At 43.5% G+C, this 22,670-nt stretch overlaps 1 protein-coding gene across 1 annotated transcript; it reads right to left on the bottom strand.

The window, feature by feature from the left end:
* Positions 1 to 807: 807 nt before the first annotated feature.
* On the bottom strand, positions 808 to 20,789 carry SDAD1 (SDA1 domain containing 1). The gene is made up of 22 exons (XM_066631932.1): positions 20,696 to 20,789; positions 19,415 to 19,519; positions 18,789 to 18,887; positions 17,972 to 18,082; positions 17,169 to 17,240; positions 16,971 to 17,071; positions 16,811 to 16,868; positions 16,001 to 16,075; positions 15,415 to 15,516; positions 13,777 to 13,846; positions 12,972 to 13,075; positions 12,820 to 12,877; positions 11,537 to 11,595; positions 10,144 to 10,220; positions 9,535 to 9,632; positions 8,827 to 8,903; positions 7,604 to 7,733; positions 6,941 to 7,038; positions 5,436 to 5,626; positions 4,720 to 4,804; positions 4,175 to 4,336; positions 808 to 1,516 (listed from the first exon to the last, which is right to left on the bottom strand). Exons 1-22 carry the CDS (start codon positions 20,783 to 20,785, stop codon positions 1,466 to 1,468), a joined length of 2,073 nt encoding a protein of 690 aa, XP_066488029.1. The 5' UTR covers positions 20,786 to 20,789; the 3' UTR covers positions 808 to 1,465.
* Between the last annotated feature and the right edge of the window lie 1,881 nt (positions 20,790 to 22,670).

Raw genomic sequence — 22,670 nt, 5'->3', positions numbered from 1 at the left:
CGCATGAACTGGAGGTTGTCCATGACTTTGTGTACCTTGGCTCAACGATCTCCGACACTCTTTCTCTCGACACCGAACTAAACAAATGCATCGGTAAAGCAGCTACCACGTTTTCCACTCTCACAAAGAGAGTCTGGTCCAACAAGAAGCTGATGGAACATACCAAGATCCAGGTCTACAGAGCTTGCATCCTGAGTACACTTCTGTACTGCAGTGAGTCATGGACTCTTCGCTCACAACAGGAGAGGAAACTGAACGCTTTCCACATGCGCTGCCTCCGACGCATTCTCGGCATCACTTAGCAGGACAAAGTTCCAAATAACACAGTCCTGGAACGAGCTGGAATCCCTAGCACGTATGCACTGCTGAAACAGAGACGCCTGTGTTGGCTTGGTCATGTGAGAATGGATGATGGCCGAATCCCAAAGGATCTCCTCTATGGAGAACTCATGCAAGGAAAGCGCCCTACAGGCAGACCACAGCTGCGATACAAGGACATCTGCAAGAGGGATCTGAAGGCCTTAGGAGTGGACCTCAACAAGTGGGAAACCCTGGCCTCTGAGTGGCCCGCTTAGAGGCAGGCTGTGCAGCATGGCCTTTCCCAGTTTGAGGAGACACTTGGCCAACAGACTGAGGCAAAGAAGGAAGGCCCATAGCCAGGGAGACAGACCAGGGGCAGACTGCACTTGCTCCCAGTGTGGAAGGGATTGTCACTCCCGAATTGGCCTTTTCAGCCACACTAGATGCTGTTCCAGAACCACCTTTCAGAGCGGGATACCATAGTCTTTCGAGACTGAAGGTTGCCAACAAGAAGTGCAGTTTATACTTTGGCAATCAACCTCCCTTCACGAAGTTGAGGACATAACAGTATTTGTGCCATGCCCTCACCTGTCCCGCCTCTTCTTGCTTGGCATTGCAACTTGCTCACACAGTACTCAGTGTCAACATTATCCAATGAGTCTCAGCAAAATCAATCATCATCAGGTACAATGTGGTTCAGGACAAAATATTCAAACCTATCTATAAGATAGGAGGCGTTATTTAAATATATTTTACAACATTTTTTCCCATTTTCGTAAAACATTTACAAATATATGCAATGTTCCAATGCTGATTGAGTGACAACTACACTGCTCTTCTATGTATGTTTAGGACTGAAGGCACATTTCTTTCATGAACGTAACAAAGTTCTAATCTGTCATTGGTTGGATATACATTTAGGTATATTACATTAAAATACATAAAAAGGCAAATCTTTTTCTTAAGCATCCAAGATTGCAGGATTTTCTTCCAGTATGAAATTATCTAGTTTCTTTCCCCCTTTCCATCACGGTACGTAGAATGTGGCCATTTAGTACAGTTAGCAAGTTCCATTCTGTTGTCCTTGAGAGCTTTAATTTCTCCCAAGATTTCTATGTATGCAGATGTAAAGTTAAAGTCAGTCTCCTCTTCATCATGTCAGAAGCTACTTCACCAGCCTTTTCCTCTTTTTCAAGAGTGCGTCCCGCAAAGCCAACTGCAACACCAAAAGTTGTGCATCAGTATTCAGAACAGAGATACTTGGATATTAACAATATTTATCTATAAATAAGATCTCAAATAAGATCTTTGCAGATCTTATAAAAAAAGATATAAAAGTAAGATCTTTGCAGAGCTGAAACTCTGGCACTACACAAGACTGAAAATCCCCTGTATGTGCTATACAGCCACACACACAAAATCCAACTGTGTAATTAAACTTCCACAAAAGGAAACATGTTGGATATTTTCATAGGTTATTTCTACTCCAAAACTCAGATTTCCAATTAATTTGAAAAGGGCTTTTTGAGCAACTAATAGATGGATAAACAAAGATTCTCATGACTAGTGAACTATGTAGGTTAGGGGTAAGTAACAGTGCAAACACCAAAAGTCTATCCCTCAAACCGCTGAGTTCTCAGCTTCTGAGATTTGCTTAAGCTATTTCTGCCCAACGTTGCATATACACAACAGGAACCAAATGTGTAGCCCTGTAGGCCGGGCAAAAATGGGGTAATCACTTCTTTTTCCTTTACCAGCTTGTCCTCAGTCAAGAGGGGTGGATACTGAAGATTCAGAAATAAAACAGATTCCTAAGAGGTTGTGCTCAATGAAGGTTCAGTCCCTTGGGAATCCCTTTTATTTCTGAATCTAAGTTTATGATTATATTCAGAAATAATTGGGAATAATTTTTTAATTATTCGCAAGGAGTGATTTATTTAAAAAAATTATAACACTGACAGTGCATATCTGCTTCTCAGAGCTCATTTATGAGCTTCCTTCCATATCAGTCTTTTACATCACGTCACATCATTCACACAAGTCTTCCTTACTTGCCAGAAAAGTTCAGTAAGCATAATTATCATTGTAATCATCCCTGTAACACCTCTGCAATGAAAAAGTGGGCAGTATTTTGGATCATTTGCACAAATGAAGTTCAGCCACACCTTCAAACCTTCAGGGGAAGGTGCAACCTTAAGTTGAGTCACTCCATTAATTTGTCTGGTTGCAAAAGGATATACCACAAAATGAAAAGTAGTCAAGGCAAAATTAATGTGTTGTCTTCCACACATACCATCTGGAAACTGAGGTTGTGTCTTGTTTAACACATAAAGTTAGTTTAGCATCTTTTTGAAGAACTTAACAATGACTCCACAACAAGCAATGCAATTCAGCTCTCATGGTAAATCCTGCCTCCTTATTAGCCAAGATCATTTTGCCCTTTGGGGATTTTCCCCAGTAAGGAGTCTTTGCCCAAGTGACATTTGCCACAAAGGTAAAAAGAGAAAGGTGGCCAAGTTTGCAGAAGATACCAAACTATTCAGATTAGTAAAAAAGCAAAGCAGATTGTGAAGGGCTCCTAAAGGACCTCCCCAGGTTGGGTGAATGGGCAACTAAATGGCAAATGCAGTTCAGTGTCAATAAAAGAATAAAGTGATGCATTTTGGGGGCAAGAAAATGCACATAGATGCTGATGCGGTCTGAGCTGCCTATGACAAACCAAAGAAGAGAACTTGAGTTCTGGTGAACTACTCAATGAAAATGTAAACTCGGTGTACAGAAGCAGTGAAGTATGATAATTCCATGCTAGGAACCCTTAGGAAATGGATCAAGCTATTGCTAATATTATATGGCCCCTATACAAGTCAAGGATGTGGCCACATTTGGATGACTGTGCCATGCTGGGCATACCGCATGAAGGATAATGTAGACCTAGAAATGGTGCAAAAGAGGGCAAGCAAAATCAGAGGGCCAAGGCAGTTTCCTTATCAGGAGAGACTGCAATATTTGGAGCTTTTCAGTTTGGAAAAACGCCAGTTTTGGGGGACGACAACATGATTGAGACTTATGCAGTTATGCACAATGTGGACAGAGAGAGGTTGTTCTCCCTTTCTCACAACACCAGGAACTAGGGGTCGCCCAGTGAAATTCAATGGTGGGAGACATAGGTCAGATCAAAGGAGGTACTTTTAACCCAGCAAATGATTACACAGACCAACACGCATTTTGTTTCCTTGAATGTTACACCAATTCCTGTTTATATTTGGGGTGCCGATTCAAAAAATGGCATCCATTTTGCCCTATCACGTCTAGGTTTGGAGACACGGCATAGCCTCTTTAGCGAATGGATCAAGCAACTTCCTCATGAGGAAGCGTACACCATGGCTTCCTCATGCGGAAGCTGCTCGAACCATTCACTAATGAGGCTATACTATATCTCCAAAACTTGACGTGATAGGGCAAAACGGATGCCATTTTTGGAATTGGCACCCCAAATTCTTACCAAACCACCATAAAGTTTGGGAAAAACTTTTCTGACGCTCAGTTTTGAAGGCCTATGTTATTCTGTGAAATTCACTGCCGCAAAGATGTGGTGATGGCCATTAACTCGGAGGACTATAAACAGGAATTAGACAAAGGCTATCAATGGCTATTAGTCATAACGACGATGTGCTTCCTCCAGATTCAGTGGCAGGATGCTTATAAGTACCAACTGCAGAGGAGCAATAGCAGAACTAAGCAGGTCTTTCCCTTCTGCTTGTGGGTTTCCCAGAGGCTGTTGGTGAACCACTGTAGGAAACAGATGCTGGACTAGATAGGCCTTATACCTGATTGGGCAGGACTCTTTATGTTCTTATGATCATAACACACTTGCCTGTTTCTCCCTAAATGAACGCTTGTTTTTTGACCGGACGTTGTTGCTATATCTCATCATCATGAAGTTCTTTTGCTTCTTTTTCTCTTTGTTGGTGGAGCTTGCAAAAGGATTCAGTTTTGATTTCTTTTTCACAAACTCTTTTCTGTCTGTCTTGCCAGCCTAACAGGGTGGTGGGATGCAGAACGAGAACCAGTTAAGACATTCACACAAAATGTTGTCTCTCTCTTCTCATAAAAGGAAAGCCCGCAGATGCCAAGGAGTCAGACATTCAGACATGCAGGAACTCCATAAGGCTTTGGAAAAACAACAACAGGATTTGCATGAATTGCCAGGATGCTTTCAGATCTCTTGTATAAAGCAATTCCACAAGGGCTACAGAATATAGCCAGTATCAAATTCCGCTTTCGAGAGAATCTCAACATTTATTAAAATACAAAACGCGATGCTATTTAGCTTTACATTTTTATTTGAACTGACTCAGCAAACTTTTGGCTCCAGGTCCATGCTGGAATAATTAAGAAAACAAAAAAGCAAAATCTCACCATTGCAGTGGCTAATCTGGTCTCTTTGTCTGACTTGGGCTTCTTGTGAAGATGCTCAATGTCCCTGAGCGAAAGCAGCTCCCCACTGAAGAAAAAACCCAAACAAAAACAAAAAAATAATATTGATTCACTGGCACAATTAATGTGCCCCATTTCCAGAACAATAAGATTTCAGCATAACGTCAGTTATATATTGCCTATATTAATATAGCTGGAAGTGACTTATTTTGGCTAAAAATGGACATTCTGAGGCCTGCCGAAGCTACAGGTGGATATCTGCAGCCTCTGTGGGGCTCAGAAGCCCCTCCAGAGGGGGGCTGGGCACCCCATGCCTCCAGAGGGTCCAGGCTGCAGAGATGGGCATTTGCCCATATCCATGGTTTCGGCTATCTGCAGGGGATTCTGAAACGGAACCTCTGCGGATAAGGGGGCACACCTGTATTCCCACATTTCCCAGGCTGGCATTGATGTGACTGTGGGCCCAATCCTATCCAACTTTCCAGGGTCGGTGCAGCTGCAATGTAGTCCCTAGGCGAGCAAACAAATGTTCCCTTACTTTGTGGAGGCCTACATAACTATCCTCTCACCACAGATGCAGTGCACACCCCACTGGCACAGCTACACCAGGGCTGGAAAACTGGATAGGATTTGGCTCTGTGTTGCTTGCACACCACTTACAGTACAGCAATACTGTGCCAGATTCCCTTGTCTTTTACCTTCTCTCCTCATCGCTCTCTATTTCAATGGTTTTCCTCTTTGCAGCCTTGCCTGGTGCAGACTTGAGTTCTTTGCTCAGCTGTGCAAGGCGTATTTTGTGGAAGTCTTCTTGGGTGAGAAGTCTGCTGGTGCTGACGGCGGACGCTTTTGCCTTCCGTTCCTCCACTGGCATGCCTTTGACTTTCTCAGCCTTTGAAAGCAGATGCAAGGAAGATCTGAGTAAGGACAACAAAGTCTTGTGCCAGCCAAGACAATGCTTAGCACGTACACAGTGCTTTGAGAGAGAATTCAAAACACAGACATTATCCTACTCTTTATAAGAGTCATAATAACATAAGAACAGCCCCATTGGGTCAGGCCATAGGCCCATCTAGTTCAGCTTCCTGTATCTCACAGCGGCCCACCAAATGCCCCAGGGAGCACACCAGACAACAAGAGACCTGCATCCTGGTGCCCTCCCTTGCATCTGGCATTCTGACAGAGCCCATTTCTAAAATCAGGAGGTTGCACATACACATCATGGCTTGTACCCCGTAATGGATTTTTCCTCCAGAAATTTGTCCAATCCCCTTTAAAAGGCACCTAGGCCAGATGCCATCACCACATCCTGTGGCAAGGAGTTCCACAGACCAAGGTGAGGTCAATTATGCCCATATTTCAATTTGGGGGAGGGGGCACTGAGAGATAACTTGCCTAAAGATAAAAGGAGCAAGTTCACAGCAGAGGCAAGATTTGAACTGGGTACTTCTTGGTTCACAGCTCAGTCTCCTAGTGATTACAATGCAATGACCCTCAACAAACCAGTGCATTGGTAGAAGTGTGTGGCATGATCACGTATAGGATTTGCAGGACTTTAAAAAAGGAAACAAGTCAAGCTGACTTCCATCTTTCAAGATCCCTTCCTTCCCATTTTTGCTGGCTTCCTTTTACAACAAAACATATATTGTTCTTCACCCAGCATGCTGCCTTTTCCAAGGGCTGCTGTTGGTGCCTCTTTTCTATCTTAATGTTTAAAGTGCAAGCCTTTGAGGACAGGAGCTATTTATTTAGCTACTTAAACCATTTTGTGAACTACTTTCTGTCAAAAAGAGGTATATAAATATGCTTAATAGTATTGATAGTTATTCATTCACAAGTTACTGGTGCACAGAGATAAGGATTGTCAAACTAAATAGCAACTTAAATAGCAAGTCCATAACTGATGTGGGGCTCAAAGTCCCCCAGCTTAAGTCCAACAAACCACCCTGAAGATGACACAGGGCACAATCCTAACCAGGTCTACTCAGAAGTAAGTCCTATTTTGTTCAATGGGGCTTACTCTCAGGAAAGTGTGGTTAGGATTGCAGCCAGTCTCATAAGTAATTTGATGCAGTTTAACCAGCAAAGGCTCCCACATTCTTTGTGCAATGCAGTAATGAAAGTGTGGGTAGTCAACTTAATTTTGCAGAGGCTGAATAAAGATTTGGAGGGCAGTGGCGGAAGAAGGACACAAAGATTGCCCTACTAGCTCTAGTTGCTCCTCGTCTGAAGAATGATGCACATCAATCCATTCTCCATCGTCTTCCTCTTCTTCCTCGCTAGAAGTGGCAGTCTCCCATCCATCTGCAAAGCAGCAAAAAAATTCAGAGCAGAAAATTATTCAAAGTGTTTAGAGCCCTCCGGTTTCTCAGGCCACACTAGAAAAGCAAGCATGTCACCACACTAATCAAAAACAGCCGCTGAATTGTTCCTTTGCACATCAGCTGGACCTCAGTGGAGAGGCCAGGAACTTTAAGTAGGCAGCCTGCCACGTCCAAGTTCAGCAGAACATTCAGCACACAACTGTCTTGTAGCAACACTTGCCTTTACGATGCACAGCCTACCTCTGTCAATGAGGGCTAGTAACATTTCTAACCAAAAGCTGCTGTTCACTGGAAATAACATGGATCCACACTAGAAGAAACATAAGATCTGATCCCAAACTTTATTTCTAACCTTCCCACTCCAAACAGTGAATCCTTAATAACCACATAATTGCATATTTACTCATAACCTGAAGCAAAGTGGACTTCCTCTAAAGAAGTCACAGATTAGTGCAGCATGTGAACCTGTGCTCTCTTCCACACTTCACACCCCAGTTCTAACTTCACTGGAAGAGGCTCTTGACAAATGCAACAAACTAACCAACCTTCTTCAGGTTTTTCATTTTCTTCCTTAGCCTCAATCTCGAGGACTTCTGCTCCTGGAATATAGTCTTTGGCATCTAATTCCCCATACCCATGAATTTTGGCTTCTGATGTGGCTTCAGTTGGTTTACCCTAAAAGCAAAAGAAAGATTTATTTGTTAAAAAGGCACTGTCCTCTTCCTGCAGCTCCTACTCATTCATGCAGGGAAGCACAAGCATGTATACCAGAAAAGAAACTGGGCAACCTACAGATGTATTTTTTCTCTCTCTGGGTGGGTTTACAGTCACTATAGGCTGAAATCTTTATGCACCTTCATGGTGTCACACCAGAGAAGAGAATCCAATGGAAAAACCCAGGATGAAACCTGATCCTGTGCTATATGTAGACGGCCATCTGTAATTCTTTTTTTTTGTAATGACCCCACTTACATATAAAGCAGAGGGGGAAGAGCTGGGACCCTCTTTCTGCACCTGACATCACTGTGCTCCCCAGCCAGGTCGCTTCCAGTACCTGAGCTGGACTGGGAGGAAAGTCATGTGAAACAAAAAAGCTCACTGAGGAAAGGAGAATTATAGGCAGGTTTAGCTGCCCTTGTACATATGCTCCAATTCATGTTTAAAAAACAAAAAGATAGGCAACCCCCTTCCCCACTTTATATGGGCACAGGGCAGATGTATGAATCCATGCATGTGGGCAAATCACATCTAGTCTGACCCACAGTTCCATCTATAACACTAGTGAACACTCTAGTGTGAGGGCTGAAATTCGCATGGCTGTTTTTACACACAGACCCAACCTCTTCACTCAGCTCCCAGGTTTCAATATTTAAGCTGCGGGCTTGGGGTGGGCCTTAGAAGTTTAAATCTAAGAGATGGGCCAGGAGCAAACCCCGCATGCTCAGTTGTCTGTGGAGCAACACAAGGACACAGAAGGCTTCCAGGCCACCAATGTGTCCAACCCAGCCCTCTATGCAGAAATGACTAAAGGCTTAATTCCAACGTGACACAGAACCCAGAAGATTTTCCACTAGACCACTTCTAAACTGGAGCAAATACCTGTCTATCAGAAACATCCCTCCTCACTGTTCCACAGGTCCAGAGTTTCCATGCTCATAACAATCATCTTTTCTCCAAGGATTCTAAAACAGCAGCACTGTACCTCATTTTCTCGGTATGGGACATTCCCTCCCCCATGCATGAAAAAGTAATTTCAAGCTTTACGTACACGGAATTTTTTCTGCAACATCTGTGGATTCAGGGTTCGGAACAACTGTATCAATGTTCTCGCTGACATCATTACATCTGTGCAGGAAAAAAAGATTAAAGATGATCTGAAAAGAAGGGTTTAGAGTGGTTATAAAATATGCTGTTAAATGAAACTGGATTTTCACTTTCTGATTACCCAAACTTTTGGAAATTCAAATGCAATGTCAAGTAGAGGGAGGGAGGGAGGGAGGGAGTGATACCAACATCCACCTTTAAATGCCTTGTAACAAAGAAAAAAGCATAAAAATCCAATTTCCTACCTTCTCGCTGCTAAATAGTTATGATTTCATTCCACAACATTCCATTTTTCAACCCATCTAGTGACTGAATGCGGTATCAAGTCTACACCAATGCATGCTGGGATGACAAAGGGAGAGCAAGAAACCTGGAAGTGGGTTCTTAAAGCTATTTTTCCACTGATTTGGTATCCACTTTTTTAAAAAAAATCAACTGAGGGGTTCCAGAATGAAACCCTGGTGGATAACGAGGCGCAACTTCTATACCATTTTAAAAGATGACTTTTTGCCCAGTTAGTGGGGAAAGTTGTAGTGGGAATAACGTTATACACCATTAACAGCTTACTAGTTCTCAAAAGGTCACATGGATGCATGATGTATAGCTTATAACTGTAAGTTGGTTTTGCACTTCCGCAAAGCAGCAAACTTACTTTTATTTTTATGAGATCTGTACTGTGCCAGGTCTTGTAACAAGTCTTCTGTCATGGCTAGAGGGCACCTAGCACATATCTCTTTAATGGCATTAATCCTGGAAAGTCAGACATTCAGATATTCAAAACAGAATATGGTAAACATGTATACTCTTGTTTCTATATATAGCATGTGCCGGAGGAAAAACAACAACAATGAATTCTGCATCAACACAATCCAAGTCAGCACCAAGAAAAACTGAATTATGTCACCTATGTGAATTACATGCAAATGTAGTTTATTTGCATTTTTTTAAAAAATTTCCACATTATATTTCTGCCAGCCATGGAGAAACTGTGCTGGGCACAGAAGACTCTCCTCCAGCTCAATGCCCCAGCCCCCCTTTTCTGAGATCTCAGCAGACATTCACTACAAGTAAGGGTCAGGACATTTTTATTTATTTAAAAGATTTATATCCGATGCAGGAGAAAGTGCTCAATTTGCTGTTGTAGCAACAGCCACTATAAGCAATGCAAACAGCATCTGGCTCTTGAGACATTAAAAGAAATCAGCAGCTTGCTTTTGTAACAGCTTCAGAGTTAATGCACTTGCTCGAGCAATTTACTTACCCAACAGTCATCACTTCACCAGAGTTTTTGTCTGTGACGAAATTATTGGCTACAGTCATCAATACCGACTGGATAATCTGACGAAGGGGAAGGAAGTTTAAAGGGAAAGAAATATAAATGAATGTTAAGGTGGAGATTTGCATTCTGTTATTTTAATTCCATTCAGCACTTCCTGTATGTAGGAAGCTTGCAGATTTCCAGAGCAGTCAAGGGTGAACCTATGGCTCTGTTATCCATTTCAGAGTTAAGCTGTAGATAAGGAGATATCATTTACTGGATCAACCTGAACAGGTATAATACACACACACTTTTGAATAACTAGGAACTCTTCATCATGCCCACCTATTCTGCTATTCCCATAAGCTTTGGGGTCACTATGCACAACATTACATTCCTTCACAAAAGCAATTTATAAATATTTCCAGGCAGGAGGAGACAACCCTGTATGTAGACAGTAACATATGTATGTATTGTGGTTGGCAAAGGAATCCTTTCCACATGGCTTCTGATGAGCCTCCAAATATCAGCTGTAACACTTCTGTGTGCTGCAGAGGATTTTAGGACACGGGGTGGGTTACTCACTCCGTTCCTATAATGCGCTGGGCCTGGTCAGAACAGTTAAGCTCACCATCGCCCCAACATCAACTGAAACTATTCTCTAGAACAGGGGCTTCCAAACTATGGCCTGGATCTGGTGCACAGAGAAAATCATGGTGACAAAGCCTTACTGTTCTGCCTGCCACCTATTGTCTTGGGCCTGATCTTTTCAGGAACTTGCACTGGGCAGCCACTTCTCCCAGGAAATTGGCAGCAAAAACAGCTGCCTGGCACAAGTTTCTGCAGAGATCAGGCACAAAGACCGGAGGAGGCGGCCACCGCTGTGCCTCACCAAGATAATTTTCTTGGTGCACCATGAGCCATAGTTTGGATGCCCCTGCTCTAGAAAAACTTCCAACCTCCTCTTGCACCTGCCACATTGCAGAGAAAGATCAGCAGAGCTGCATAAGCCACCTGTCAAGGAATCTTGTTTCCTAGAAGTGACCTTCTTAATGAGGAACTTCTGCTAATCTTTCAAGGGTCCCCAAACATTCCCAAAATACAGCACAAAACCCACCAGCGTGAACACTGTATGTACGGGTTGTTACTCTGGGATTGGGTTGCAGCTTTCCACCATACTATGGCCCAGTTCAGATGATCATCTAAACGGGGTTTCTGTGTACAAAGAGCACAACACATACTTGTGCAGTAGTCATACTTGTGACACATGGGATACCCAGTATACCCAGTTCACATGGAAGTGCATTCCCTTGTCACGTTTAAGTGCTCAGCAGTCACTTCCCTCAACCCATCTCCTGCTTTTCTGAACATCAACAAGGTTTTGAAGACTTCTCACCTCAGGTGGAACAAGCTGATGAGAAGCCTGTGCAGCGAAGAGAAGAATCTTGGTAACTTCTAAAAACAAAACAGGCAGGGGGGAAAAATAATAAGTAGAGATGGAAAAAGGATACACAATTTTCAAAATAAATGATTTTTTTTTTAAATTTAAGAGTCCTAGAATATTGAGCCATTTTTTATCAGATCCAGAAACAGCTTTGGGTTTTGTGTATTGCTAATTTTTCCCCAACAGGCTCTCTTTCTTCTAAGGCTGAACATTTAACGCTACTATAAATTTTCAGTCTTGGAGATAAGAAGAACTAGTTGAGTTAAATTAACATTTATCAAAGTCTAAGCAATGATTGTGGATCCACTGCTAGAAAATGTTTGAGGTATGATCCAGTAGAGTTAGGCACTGTTAAGTCCCACTAAATTAAATTGGAGAGATTTAAGTACTTGCATAGTTTTTCTAAGTACTTGCTTAGAAACAATCAGGTCTCCAAAATGCTTTAACATTGCTGGTTTGTGACATCAGTATACTTTTCAGTGCAAAGCTGACAATAAGACTAAGCAAGAGTTAGCTGTATTATAATCTATTTCCTTCCAGATACTGTTTTCAGCACATCTGTGCACGTTGGGACACATCATGATTTCTCTCTGTGGGGTACACCTACAGCAGAAGACAAAGTGCCATAGGGTGACCTCTGTAGACAAGCAGTGTGCATGTACACATGCCTGCTCACCCCAGATTGACCCCATTAGTGACTTGTACAATGTGAAGGAGTTCTATCACACATGGAGGAGGGGGTGGCAATTTTCACAGGCTCTCTGTCTCTCTGCAGCCCCCTGGAAATCTGTTCCTGAGAGTTCCCCAGCTCCTAGGAGGAGCGACATGGAAGGCTGCAGAAAACAGGGAATGGGTTAAAATTTTCCCTCCCCCTTCTATGAGAAAACCTCTTTACCCAAGCTGTGCTTATGATCCAACCACTATTTTTCCATTTCACACACACACATGCAAGTTTAAGTTGTGCATATACTGGGGGCAAGTGGAGAGGTCAACCACAATTTTAAACTTTGAGAACATGACAGGCCTTTTGTTTAGTGCTGTCACTCAAAGCTCATATGCGATTGCCTTTTAAAATATTTCATTGTGGCAGAAGCCTTCAAAGTGAACCAAGGTTGAAATCGAATCTCACACAAAGTACTCCTTGGGCAGGAAATTATGGAATAGTGCCAGGAAGATGCCACTCTTCTTCTCCTCCAGGATGGTAAAAGCAAGAGAGAAAGCAGGAGGCCACTTACCTTTCTGGTGTGGTTGCAGGAACCGTTGCACAAAAGGATAGAAATTGAAGAGGAAAAGCTGCGGAAGACACAGAGAGCATTAACAAGATGTCAAATACACTTGAGAGCTTTTCAGACGCTGAAAACATTACACCTTCCAATCCACCCCATACCTCATGAATTCCAACGAGCCTAGAAATCAGGTCCATATGCATCATCTTCACCTCAAACCTTTCCTTCGAGGCTTCCAGCTGCTTTAACAGTTTCTCTGCAAAGTCTGAACAAACACAAGACAAGCAGGGGAGGAAGAGGAGGGGGAGGAGGAAGAGGAGAAAAAGACTAAGGACCCAAACTTTTTCAACTTTCCTGTGCTGATGTAGCTGTGCCACTTGGGTGTGCGCCACTTCCTGTAGGGGGGCAGTCACAGAGGCCTCCTCAAGGTAAGGGAATGTTTGTTCCCTTTCCATGGAGCTGCATCAGTGCTGGAAAGTTGGATAGGATTGGGCCCTAAAGCAATAAATTGCAAAGCAAATTACATCACTGAACCAGAACTTAAAGGTAGCATTATTGATTGAGAATTCAAACTGAACATGACTAGTTGAGGTCATGGGACCAACACAAATATCAGCCAACAACTTCCATGTAAAGCAAACACAGGCGCACAACTGATCAAAATGATGGAGGCTTCAGCTTAGTTGGCATACAAAGACAAACAGAGGAGGGAGGGTAGGTAGGTAGAGGTTTTACAGTGCAGCAACACCACTAGGCAATACTGCACCAAACACTACAGCAGTCAGTTTAAGGTTGCACTCAACTGATTTGTATGATGGTTCAAGTTTTGGCAGCCACAAAGACGACTTTATCATCCAGTGATGGATAGCTAATGACCAACAGTGGAGGGCAGAGCCAGCGGCCAGAAAATGGTCATTTTACATATAGGCCACAGAAGATAGGAGCACTGGATCCCAGGATACTTGCCTTGGGGATCGTGGATTAAGTGGATCGCTGAAAAGTTGAACACTTCTGGTTTTCTCTTCTTCTTGTGTTTCTGTGCAATGAGAGAGATCCTTTCAATGGGAACCCAAAACAAGTAGCATTATGTAGGCCTGGTCTGGATTTATTCCTCATTGGGCAGAGACCATGTTTAGTGGAGGGATTTCTCCCACTCAGTGAGCATGTGTGGTATGTCTCCAGCCTGCTGTATATCCAAACCGGGAGCTAATGTTTGCACAGGGCCTACAAACACAAACGCAAACATGCACAGGCCAGAGTCATGTAGCTGTTTCCCCAGGTTACATGTAGGGTAACAACTGGGCTGTCAAGGACAAATACACTTAGGCCCTCCACAAACATTATGGCCATGCATGGGTCTTCGGCCCGCTGCCCAGTGGACAGGATGGGTTGAAGCAATGCTGCTTGCCCACTGCACACATCCTTGAGCTAGGGAAAAGTTAATGTGAACCAGCTCACAGTTCTCCAAAAGACACAATTTCACATCAGCCAGCCTGAAAGGTTGCCCCCTTAGATGGATGTGGTTACTTCCATTGGCTATTTGGTTTCTCCAAATCAGTGCACAAGTATAACTGCCTACCACTCAATCCTCTGCAATTAGGGTTGCCAGGTTACAACCTGGAGAAATTTCCTTTCTCCAGTGGTCCTGCAGCAACAAAGATTACAGCTATGACTTTTCTCCTTTAACTCCCCGCGAGTAATTACCATTTCTCGGTCTAATCTTTGGTAAAAATGTTGGTGTGAGGATCAAGTGTGACAATTCCACGTATGTTGCCCTGAGTTATTTGAAGAAAAGGTGGTGTACAAGCATGACAAACCAAACAAACAGCACTCATGAGCTGCGTTAATGAGCAAGTGCCGCCGCCTAAGTGCCCCCTTTTTGCAAGTGCCTCCGCCTAAGGAGGTACGTGGGGTGGCAGCAAAAAATAGGGCCTTCTCAGTAGTGGCACCAACGTTAGTGGCACCCCTTGACTTGAGAATGGCTCCCTCTCTCGAGACTTTTTGGCGAGGCCTGAAGACCCTTCTGTTTAAACAAGCCTTCTGAGTTCATAGCCTTTTTAACATCTTTTTTACATCTTTTAGTATTTTTTACAGGCCTGATTCCTCTATGATCTGCTGCTTTATGCTCTTTTTATCTGACTACTGTTTTTTGGTATCTGTTAATGTGTTTTTTAATATGTTTTTATCTGTTTGGTAAATTATGTTTTAATCTGTTTTTAATATGTTGTAAGCCGCCCTGGGTCCCGTTAGGGAGAAGGGCAGGGTATAAATAAAGTTTATTATTATTATAATATTATTATTATTATTAATGTTTGGCCACAGCCCACTGGCTCAACCACAGCTTTAAAGGGGATTCAACCCAGTCCAACCAGTGGTCCATCTAGCTCGGATTGGCAGCACTCTCTCAGCCCTGCTAACTGAGGATGCCAGAGAATGAACCTGCTCTGTGCAACAGCCCTTCCAAGGAACTCAGGGCAACCTACAAAAGGAGATCATCACAAACAGAAAGCATCCTGCCTTGGGTAGCCAGTGAGCTTCATAGCCAAGTGAGAGTTCCAATCCATGACTCTTGCCCACTACACCTCACTGACAGCCACCGCTCACCTTTAAGACTCGCATGGCTTTCTCCAGCTTTTTCTTGTTCTTGGTAGTTTTTCTTCCAGTGGAGTATCGCACCATCAGATCTCTTGCTGTGGGACCTTCATCCTTGGGAAGGAAAACCAAGGGAAGAGCAGTTTAGAAGGACAAACGAAGCCTTGAACAGGGAAAACTCTTTGTCAAGGTCAACACACCAGAGCAAACACAAAACCACTTTGTACTCTTTTCCTCTACCAGAAGCCCTGCTGTACAACCTGAAGCATCGCTGTGTAGCAGTGAATAGTCAATGAAATTAAATTAAATGTACGTTATGCAATAGGGGGATGGGATGGGACAGGAAGATTTTGATGTATGCTAGCTTTTTCTAACATACATCCTTCATTCTTGTAAGCAAATTTTCTATGCACAGGAATCTTCGCATCCTTTTCCCTCCCCTAAATAGAGAAGCATTCTGTTGCCTGAGTTCCCACGTGTAATTTGAAGGCACAGGTTCCAGAAACACAGTTCCACCGGCTCAAAAAAAAGCCCTTTTCCCAGTCTTTTCCTAAAAGTGTTCCTAAAACTATCCCAGCAGAATACAGGATGTACTAACCTCCGATTCTGAATCGCTGTCTTTTTTTTCATCTTCGTCTTTTCCAAGAAAAAATTTTAAACCGGCGACTAGTATCTGGGCAGCCATGAGCCGTACAGACAAGGGGTGGAAAGAGATGGGGAAAAAAATCACCAGGCACCAGTTACTTTACAGGTATTCATTTGAAAATATTAAGCTCTATTGTGCTCTATACAAATATTGCTCTGTTGTACAATATTAAGAAAATATTGTGCTCTACTGAACTTGTTTACATTTTTCCCCTTTACGCACAACACACTTACATAATCTGAGGAGGCATCTGAAAAAGCAGGCTGAATACAAACAAGGATTCTTCCACAATAAATCCATTGTTTTAGAAGAACAAGATGCTGTGTTGTGTTTGTTGCAAACACACAAAGAGGCATCCTCTAGTGGTTCTCAAACTTTTAGCACCAGGACCCACTTTTTAGAATGAGAATCTGTCAGGACCCACCAGAAGTGATGTCATGACCAGAAGTGGCATCATCAAGCAGGAACATTTTTAATAAACCAAGGCTGCAATCCTATCCACACTTACCCAGGAGTAAGTCCCATTTACTATCATTGTTAAAAGCATATATATAGTAGCCTGTTCAGAGTACAGATCTGTAACATTTCCCCAAACAGTCATATATCATTGTAGCCTCAAGTCTAATATAAAATATTAAAATGAATAGGGACCCACCAGAAATTGGCTCGCGAACCCACCTAGTGGGTCCTGACCCACAGTTTGAGAAACACTGCTTTAGGAATTTGTCCAAAACACTATCTTTTTTTCTTTAAGTTTCTCACCTTAGTGACTTTGGAAAAGCAAGCTGTGGTGATGACATTCACTGTTTTGGTATCATTCCTGAAAAACAAAAACATGTAGACCTCATCATAAGAAACTGACAATCTAAAAACAATTTCTCGCTGGATAGGGGCCCATTCTCGAAATTGGCGTGCAACCTACCAAATGTTCCTCCTATATAGCTCTATCATCACATCCAGAGATATCTTGGCTGCAGTAGGGTTGCTGTCTTGTAACATTGTGTACATAAAACTCTGGAGTGTCTGAAAACCAAGAGAGGTATATTTTTTAAAAACTAATTATTACCAGTATCAACAAAACTGAGGGTTTATCCAATAAAGGAATACTAGTACAACTTACTGTGTTCATTTTGTTGTTCTTGTGTTTTGCATTTATGTTTTTGATATCAGTCACAATATGAGTGTATAAGGTCTGCCAAAACAAGCACACAAGAAAATCAATGTTCAGTAACATCCAGGATAAAATGTTACAAAATTTCTGCATCCCATCAGCTAAAATGGAATTTTAACTGAGGGAATGAAATTCAGTTGATAACTTGAAGAGCACAGATGGCATTAGAACAATTACATAATTCCACCTGGACTTCATAACTCATTCCCCCCCCCCACTCCCCTGAGCCAAGCTTAGTGCGCCCTGCACATAGAACTGTTTGGGAATCTCATCTTCTGAGCATCTTTGGCAGGGTAAGTTGCATGCTGAGAGTATCAAAACTCAACTTGGCCATGAACTTGGTGTCTGCCCCTGAACAAGCTACCACCTCTCTATCTTGTGGGCCTCATGTTAGCATCCCATTGTCATCATATTACATCATTTATTACATTATAAACGATGTTTCATCTCATCGTTTCTCCAAAGAGCTCAGGACAACATACATGGTTCTCCCAGCTCTGGGGTGTCTGTGTTTGCCTCAGAGCATCACCATCATTAATACCTCAAGAAGCCCCTGAGATAAAGGGGCAAACAGGTTTGCCTTACAGACTCTAATCATCACAACCCCATCCCCACATGTAAGAGTGCTCTTGGTTGGTGTGAGATATGACCATTCAGAGTGGTGGGTTCAAACTTTTTGGTATGGACACCCAAGAAACTCACGGAAGTGGCAAGTACATTATTTGTTTCCATTCTGCTGCTTTGCTACTCACTTTTCGTAAAAGCTTATCGTGGCAGCGGAGGAGTTCAAAGAAAAGTTCCAGCAAACTTGTGGGGTTAATTAGATTCTTGTTTCGCAGTAAGATTAGAGCTTTGCAAAAAGTCTGGGAAAAGGAAGAGACGTTACTATAACTCTCAGTCAGGTAGAATTTGCCACAACACAAAAATTTACACTGTGCTATGCACTCAGCACCTCGGCTTTCTGTCTTTCATTGGAAGGAAGTTCTAGTTCTAGTCCCGAGTACAGAGATAAGCTTGAAAATGTATGCAGCACCTACTGAAATCTCAGAAGACTGAGTAAGACTTATAGTGATCATGGATTGGCGTTTGAATTCTGAGCATAGCTCCTTCTCCCTTCCTCAACAATATAATCCTAGACATGTCTACTCAGAAGTAAGTCACACTATGTTCAATGGGGCTTACTCTCAAGTGAGTGTGTACAGGATTGCAGCCTTAGAAGAGTGCAAATAAGCCAATATTTGCAAATGCAGGTCATATCAGCTTGCAGCACTTGGGAGAGGAGAGATGGGAACATACACCTATATATAAAGCAAGGGTCTACCTTCCTGTATACTATCACTACAGTAATATCTAATTCTATTTGCTGTATTTACATCAACACTGTCGGAAAAACCGAAGAAGGCAATCCAGAGAGGGGCCACCCAAAAGACCAATTCCCTCTATTCCAAAACAGAAGTGACCTCACCCCTTGACACTACAAACTAAAGTGCTTCTTCACTAATTATATTTGCAATATCACCTGTTACAGAATTTCCCATTCAAACTACCAAATATTAGTTAATGATATACCATTCGAAGATCAGCATCCAAGACAGTGTGATTGTAGGAGAGCAGTTCCTTCAGTTGCTGTGGGAAGTCTGCAAGATGTTTAGGGTAGCAGTGGCCAACCTGTATCAAAAGAAGACAAGACTGTCTTCAAAAAGATTTTATGAAACTATTTCCATAGCGTGTACATTTTAAACAGGTATCTTGCTGTCGTGGGTGCTCTCTGGAGTATCTGGTGGGCCACTGAGAGATACAGGAAGCTGGACTAGATGGCCTGATCCAGCAGGGCTTTTCTTGCACATCACAAAATATATACCAGTTTAGGTGTTGTGAGTCCCCTCCCCATAGATTCCATAATCTGAAGTTTGAATGAAGTACTATTTTTCATAGAAAATTATCAGTTTTAGTTGCAATGTAAATATACCCTACATTTTTTATTCACAGACAAATCTGTTTTGTGTCCAAGACATTAACGATTGCCTGTATGGTTCATCTGTAAATAAAATCCTCTAACTCTCTGCAGGACTTCTCTAACAAAATCCACATTTTCCTTCTGTAATGGTTAAAGCTACAAGAGCAGTGAATGCGATTTAAGCTAACCCAATTACCTCCTGGTTTCCCCTTCAATCCAACATATTACACCACTTTACCTGGGCCAAGAACATCACCAATTCAGCCAGTTCTTTACTGGGTTTATCTGGCTGTAGCTTGAATATCTCCACATTGGACTGATAATGACGATACTGCTGAAGAAACTAAACAAAACACACGCAAACAAACAAAAATATTACTTCAAGTATCATTTACACCACATGTTATTGGAGCATCTATGTTTGACCCTCGGCTAGAACATGGGAATATAAGAAGCAAAGGAAAGGAAACTGCTTTTATTAAAAAGAGACAACGAAGTAGCAATATCTAGTAAGCCTATGAAGTTATACTGTTCTGCAATCAAATATTTCCATCCTGTTATGTTTTGAACTAAACAGCCATTTGCAATACCTCAAGGGGGCATCTGCTACTTGGCAGAGAGCCCTTGTACCTCAGTGTAGTGGTTCCTAAACTGTGAGCTGAGGAGCAGCGGAAACCAGGCAGCTGCAGAATTCTGATGACATGTTGTGTCTGCCTTCCCAACCTGGAAGTAACTGGTGATGACACTGTCTCCAGTTACTTCCAGTGGTACTTCCAATAGGTGGATCATGAAAAGTGATATGGACTCCAAACAACTGGCAGCCATTGCTGGAGACCTGAGAATTCTACCTCCCCTCTCTTGGATGAGGCTGCGGGTGGTGAATTCTGCCCATGCTCAGATGCCCTCTTGCAGCTCCTCCTCCCCTCCGATTTGTTCCCTCCCCAGATGAGGGTGCTGGTGGTGAACTCTGCCCATCCTCAGATGCATTCTTTCACTCCCCACCTCTCCCCTGGCTGAGGACGCTGGTGGTGAACTCTGCCCATGCTCAGAGGCACCCTTTCATTCCCTCCCCTGGCTGATAATGCTGGTGGGGAACTCTACCCATGCTCAGAGGCACACTTTCATCCCCTCCCCTGGCTGAGGACGCTGGTGGTGAACTCTGCCCATGCTCAGAGGCACCCTTTCATTCCCTCCCCTGGCTGATAATGCTGGTGGGGAACTCTACCCATGCTCAGAGGCACTCTTTCACTCCCTCCCCTGGCTGAGGGTGATGGTGGGGAACTCTGCCCATGCTCAGAGGCACCCTTTCATCCCCTCCCCTGGCTGAGGGCGCTGGCGGGGAACTCTGCCCATGCTCAGAGGCACCCTTTCATCCCCTCCCCTGGCTGAGGGCGCTGGCGGGGAACTCTGCCCATGCTCAGAGGCTCCCTTTCATCCCCTCCCCTGGACGAGGGTGCTGGTGGGGAACTCTGCCCCTGCTCAGAGGTACCCTTTCCTTCCCCAGAGCCAGGCCCCTCACCTCCTCGGTGTAGGCGGGCGGGTCCCGCTTGATGAGGTTCTGCAGCTGCGGCAGGCTGCCGGGCAGCTTGTTGTGGTTGCGGCCGGCCATGTCTGCTCCGCACCCGGAAGAAGCACGTGCGCCGCCAGCTGGGCGCCGCCATCTTGGACCGCCTTGCTACGGCGGCCGCGGAGGCTCAGGACGCCTCCACACGCGGCCGCTTGAGTACAGCCAGATCCCAGGGCTCTGGGCTGCGGCTGGGGGCTGTGGAGTGCGAGGCTGGGCAAGGAGAGTGCACGCGTCGCACGGCCAGGGCTGACTCTGCAGACCAGCTTCCTCCTCCCGGCAACTGGCAGCCCAGCCCCATGCCTACCTACTCAGAAGCAAGCCCCATTGTAGTCAGTGGGGCTTACTCCTGGGTAAGTGTGCACAGGGTTGCAGCCTGAGCCCATCCGTTCAGTGGCACCGGGATGAGTCACCAGGACAGCCCCCCTGGCACTTGCAAACCGAGATCGGAGTGCACAGCAGGGGTTCCCAAACTTTTTGGCACCAGGACCCACCTTTTGAAACAACACTCTCTCAGGACCCACCCAGGTTTACCAGACTTTAAAAAAGGAGATCTAGAAAGAAATAATTCTATTTATTTATAAGTAATAATCAGAAAGAAAGACCCACAAACATTTATCACTCCATATTTACACGCGCTTGCAAACTGCAGGCGCTCAATACCTTGCAGGACAGTTGGCAGCTATCTTGCAAACTGCAGGAGCTGAGCTCTTTGCAGGGTAATTGGCAGCGACAGAATCTGGTTTTTGAATAGCTTCAGGGCTTGAGGCAATTAGTTATCCAATCTTTCCATCACCCTTTGGTGACCCACCAAAAATGATGACCCACAGTTTGGGAACTGCTAGTGTACAGTATTGCATGCATTTATTGCTACAGCTGACACTATCCAACCTATTTCACCTACCTAGTATACTTTTAAAGGGATTATGTCATAATTATAATTTATAAAAATACGCTTTTGGAATAAAAACACATAACTCCACTTTCTGCACTTCTCATTTTTGTTTAAAACAACAACAACAAACCACAAAATCTGTGAAAAAATAAAACCAAAAAACTCACCTCTGTTTATTGTGCATATTTACTTATTTATGTGTTCATCTCTGTTGCAGCTTTCAGAAGGGCTCCCAAGGTAGTTAACAAAAAGTATAAACATTTATTTTAAAAATAGAATCAAATTGACCATATGAAAGAGTAATTAGAGGCAGATAAAAAAGCCCCAGCTAGCACTAAATAATGACTCCAGAAGCAGATAAAAGCACAGGTCAGAAGTCCCATACTTCACAGGACAAATGGGTCTTGGGTACATTTTAAAAAGCAAAATTCATTTAATGCGTTTTAACCATTTTTGTCCAATGTTGCATATAAGCAACAGGGATCAAGTGTGTACACTTGTGGGCTGGGCACAAATGGGTTAAATAACTTTTCATGCACTGGGCTACTATCTGTATTTTAACTCTGGTTCTTTTGTATTGATTCCTTCCACCACCATCCCCCATGCATTGTCAGACTCCTTCAGATCCAATGCAGTGTGATCAGGAGAAAGAACTGGAGAGTGTAAAATACTGGGTGTAAAATGCCAGCGAATCGATGGGATGTCCAGTTTGACACGGACCCATCAAATGCCCATTTATCAGTTCATCCCTGACGTGCCCTTAGGTGCCATTGTGCAAGTCACTAGTCCTGTTTGGCAGTGTCCATGCTAGACACACAAAATAATAAGGTGGCAATGAAGTGGCAAAGTTCAGAGCCAGTAGTACAGAGACCATACCACATCACAGTGCGGTGGAAAGTGCCACTTTGGGATGTGCCCCATCTAAAACAAACTCCCCTGGGGCAGGGACTGGACTGGGGTCACACTGATGAGTCTTTGAGAGAAGTACCGCTACCAAAGTTGTCTTGGTTAATAAACCCAGTTTAATTTCAGAAC

Source organism: Tiliqua scincoides, chromosome 6 (genome assembly GCF_035046505.1).
Source record: "Tiliqua scincoides isolate rTilSci1 chromosome 6, rTilSci1.hap2, whole genome shotgun sequence".
Classification (NCBI taxonomy): domain Eukaryota; kingdom Metazoa; phylum Chordata; class Lepidosauria; order Squamata; family Scincidae; genus Tiliqua; species Tiliqua scincoides.
Note: the sequence above shows the minus strand (reverse complement) of the source record. Positions and strands in the feature narration are given on the sequence as shown.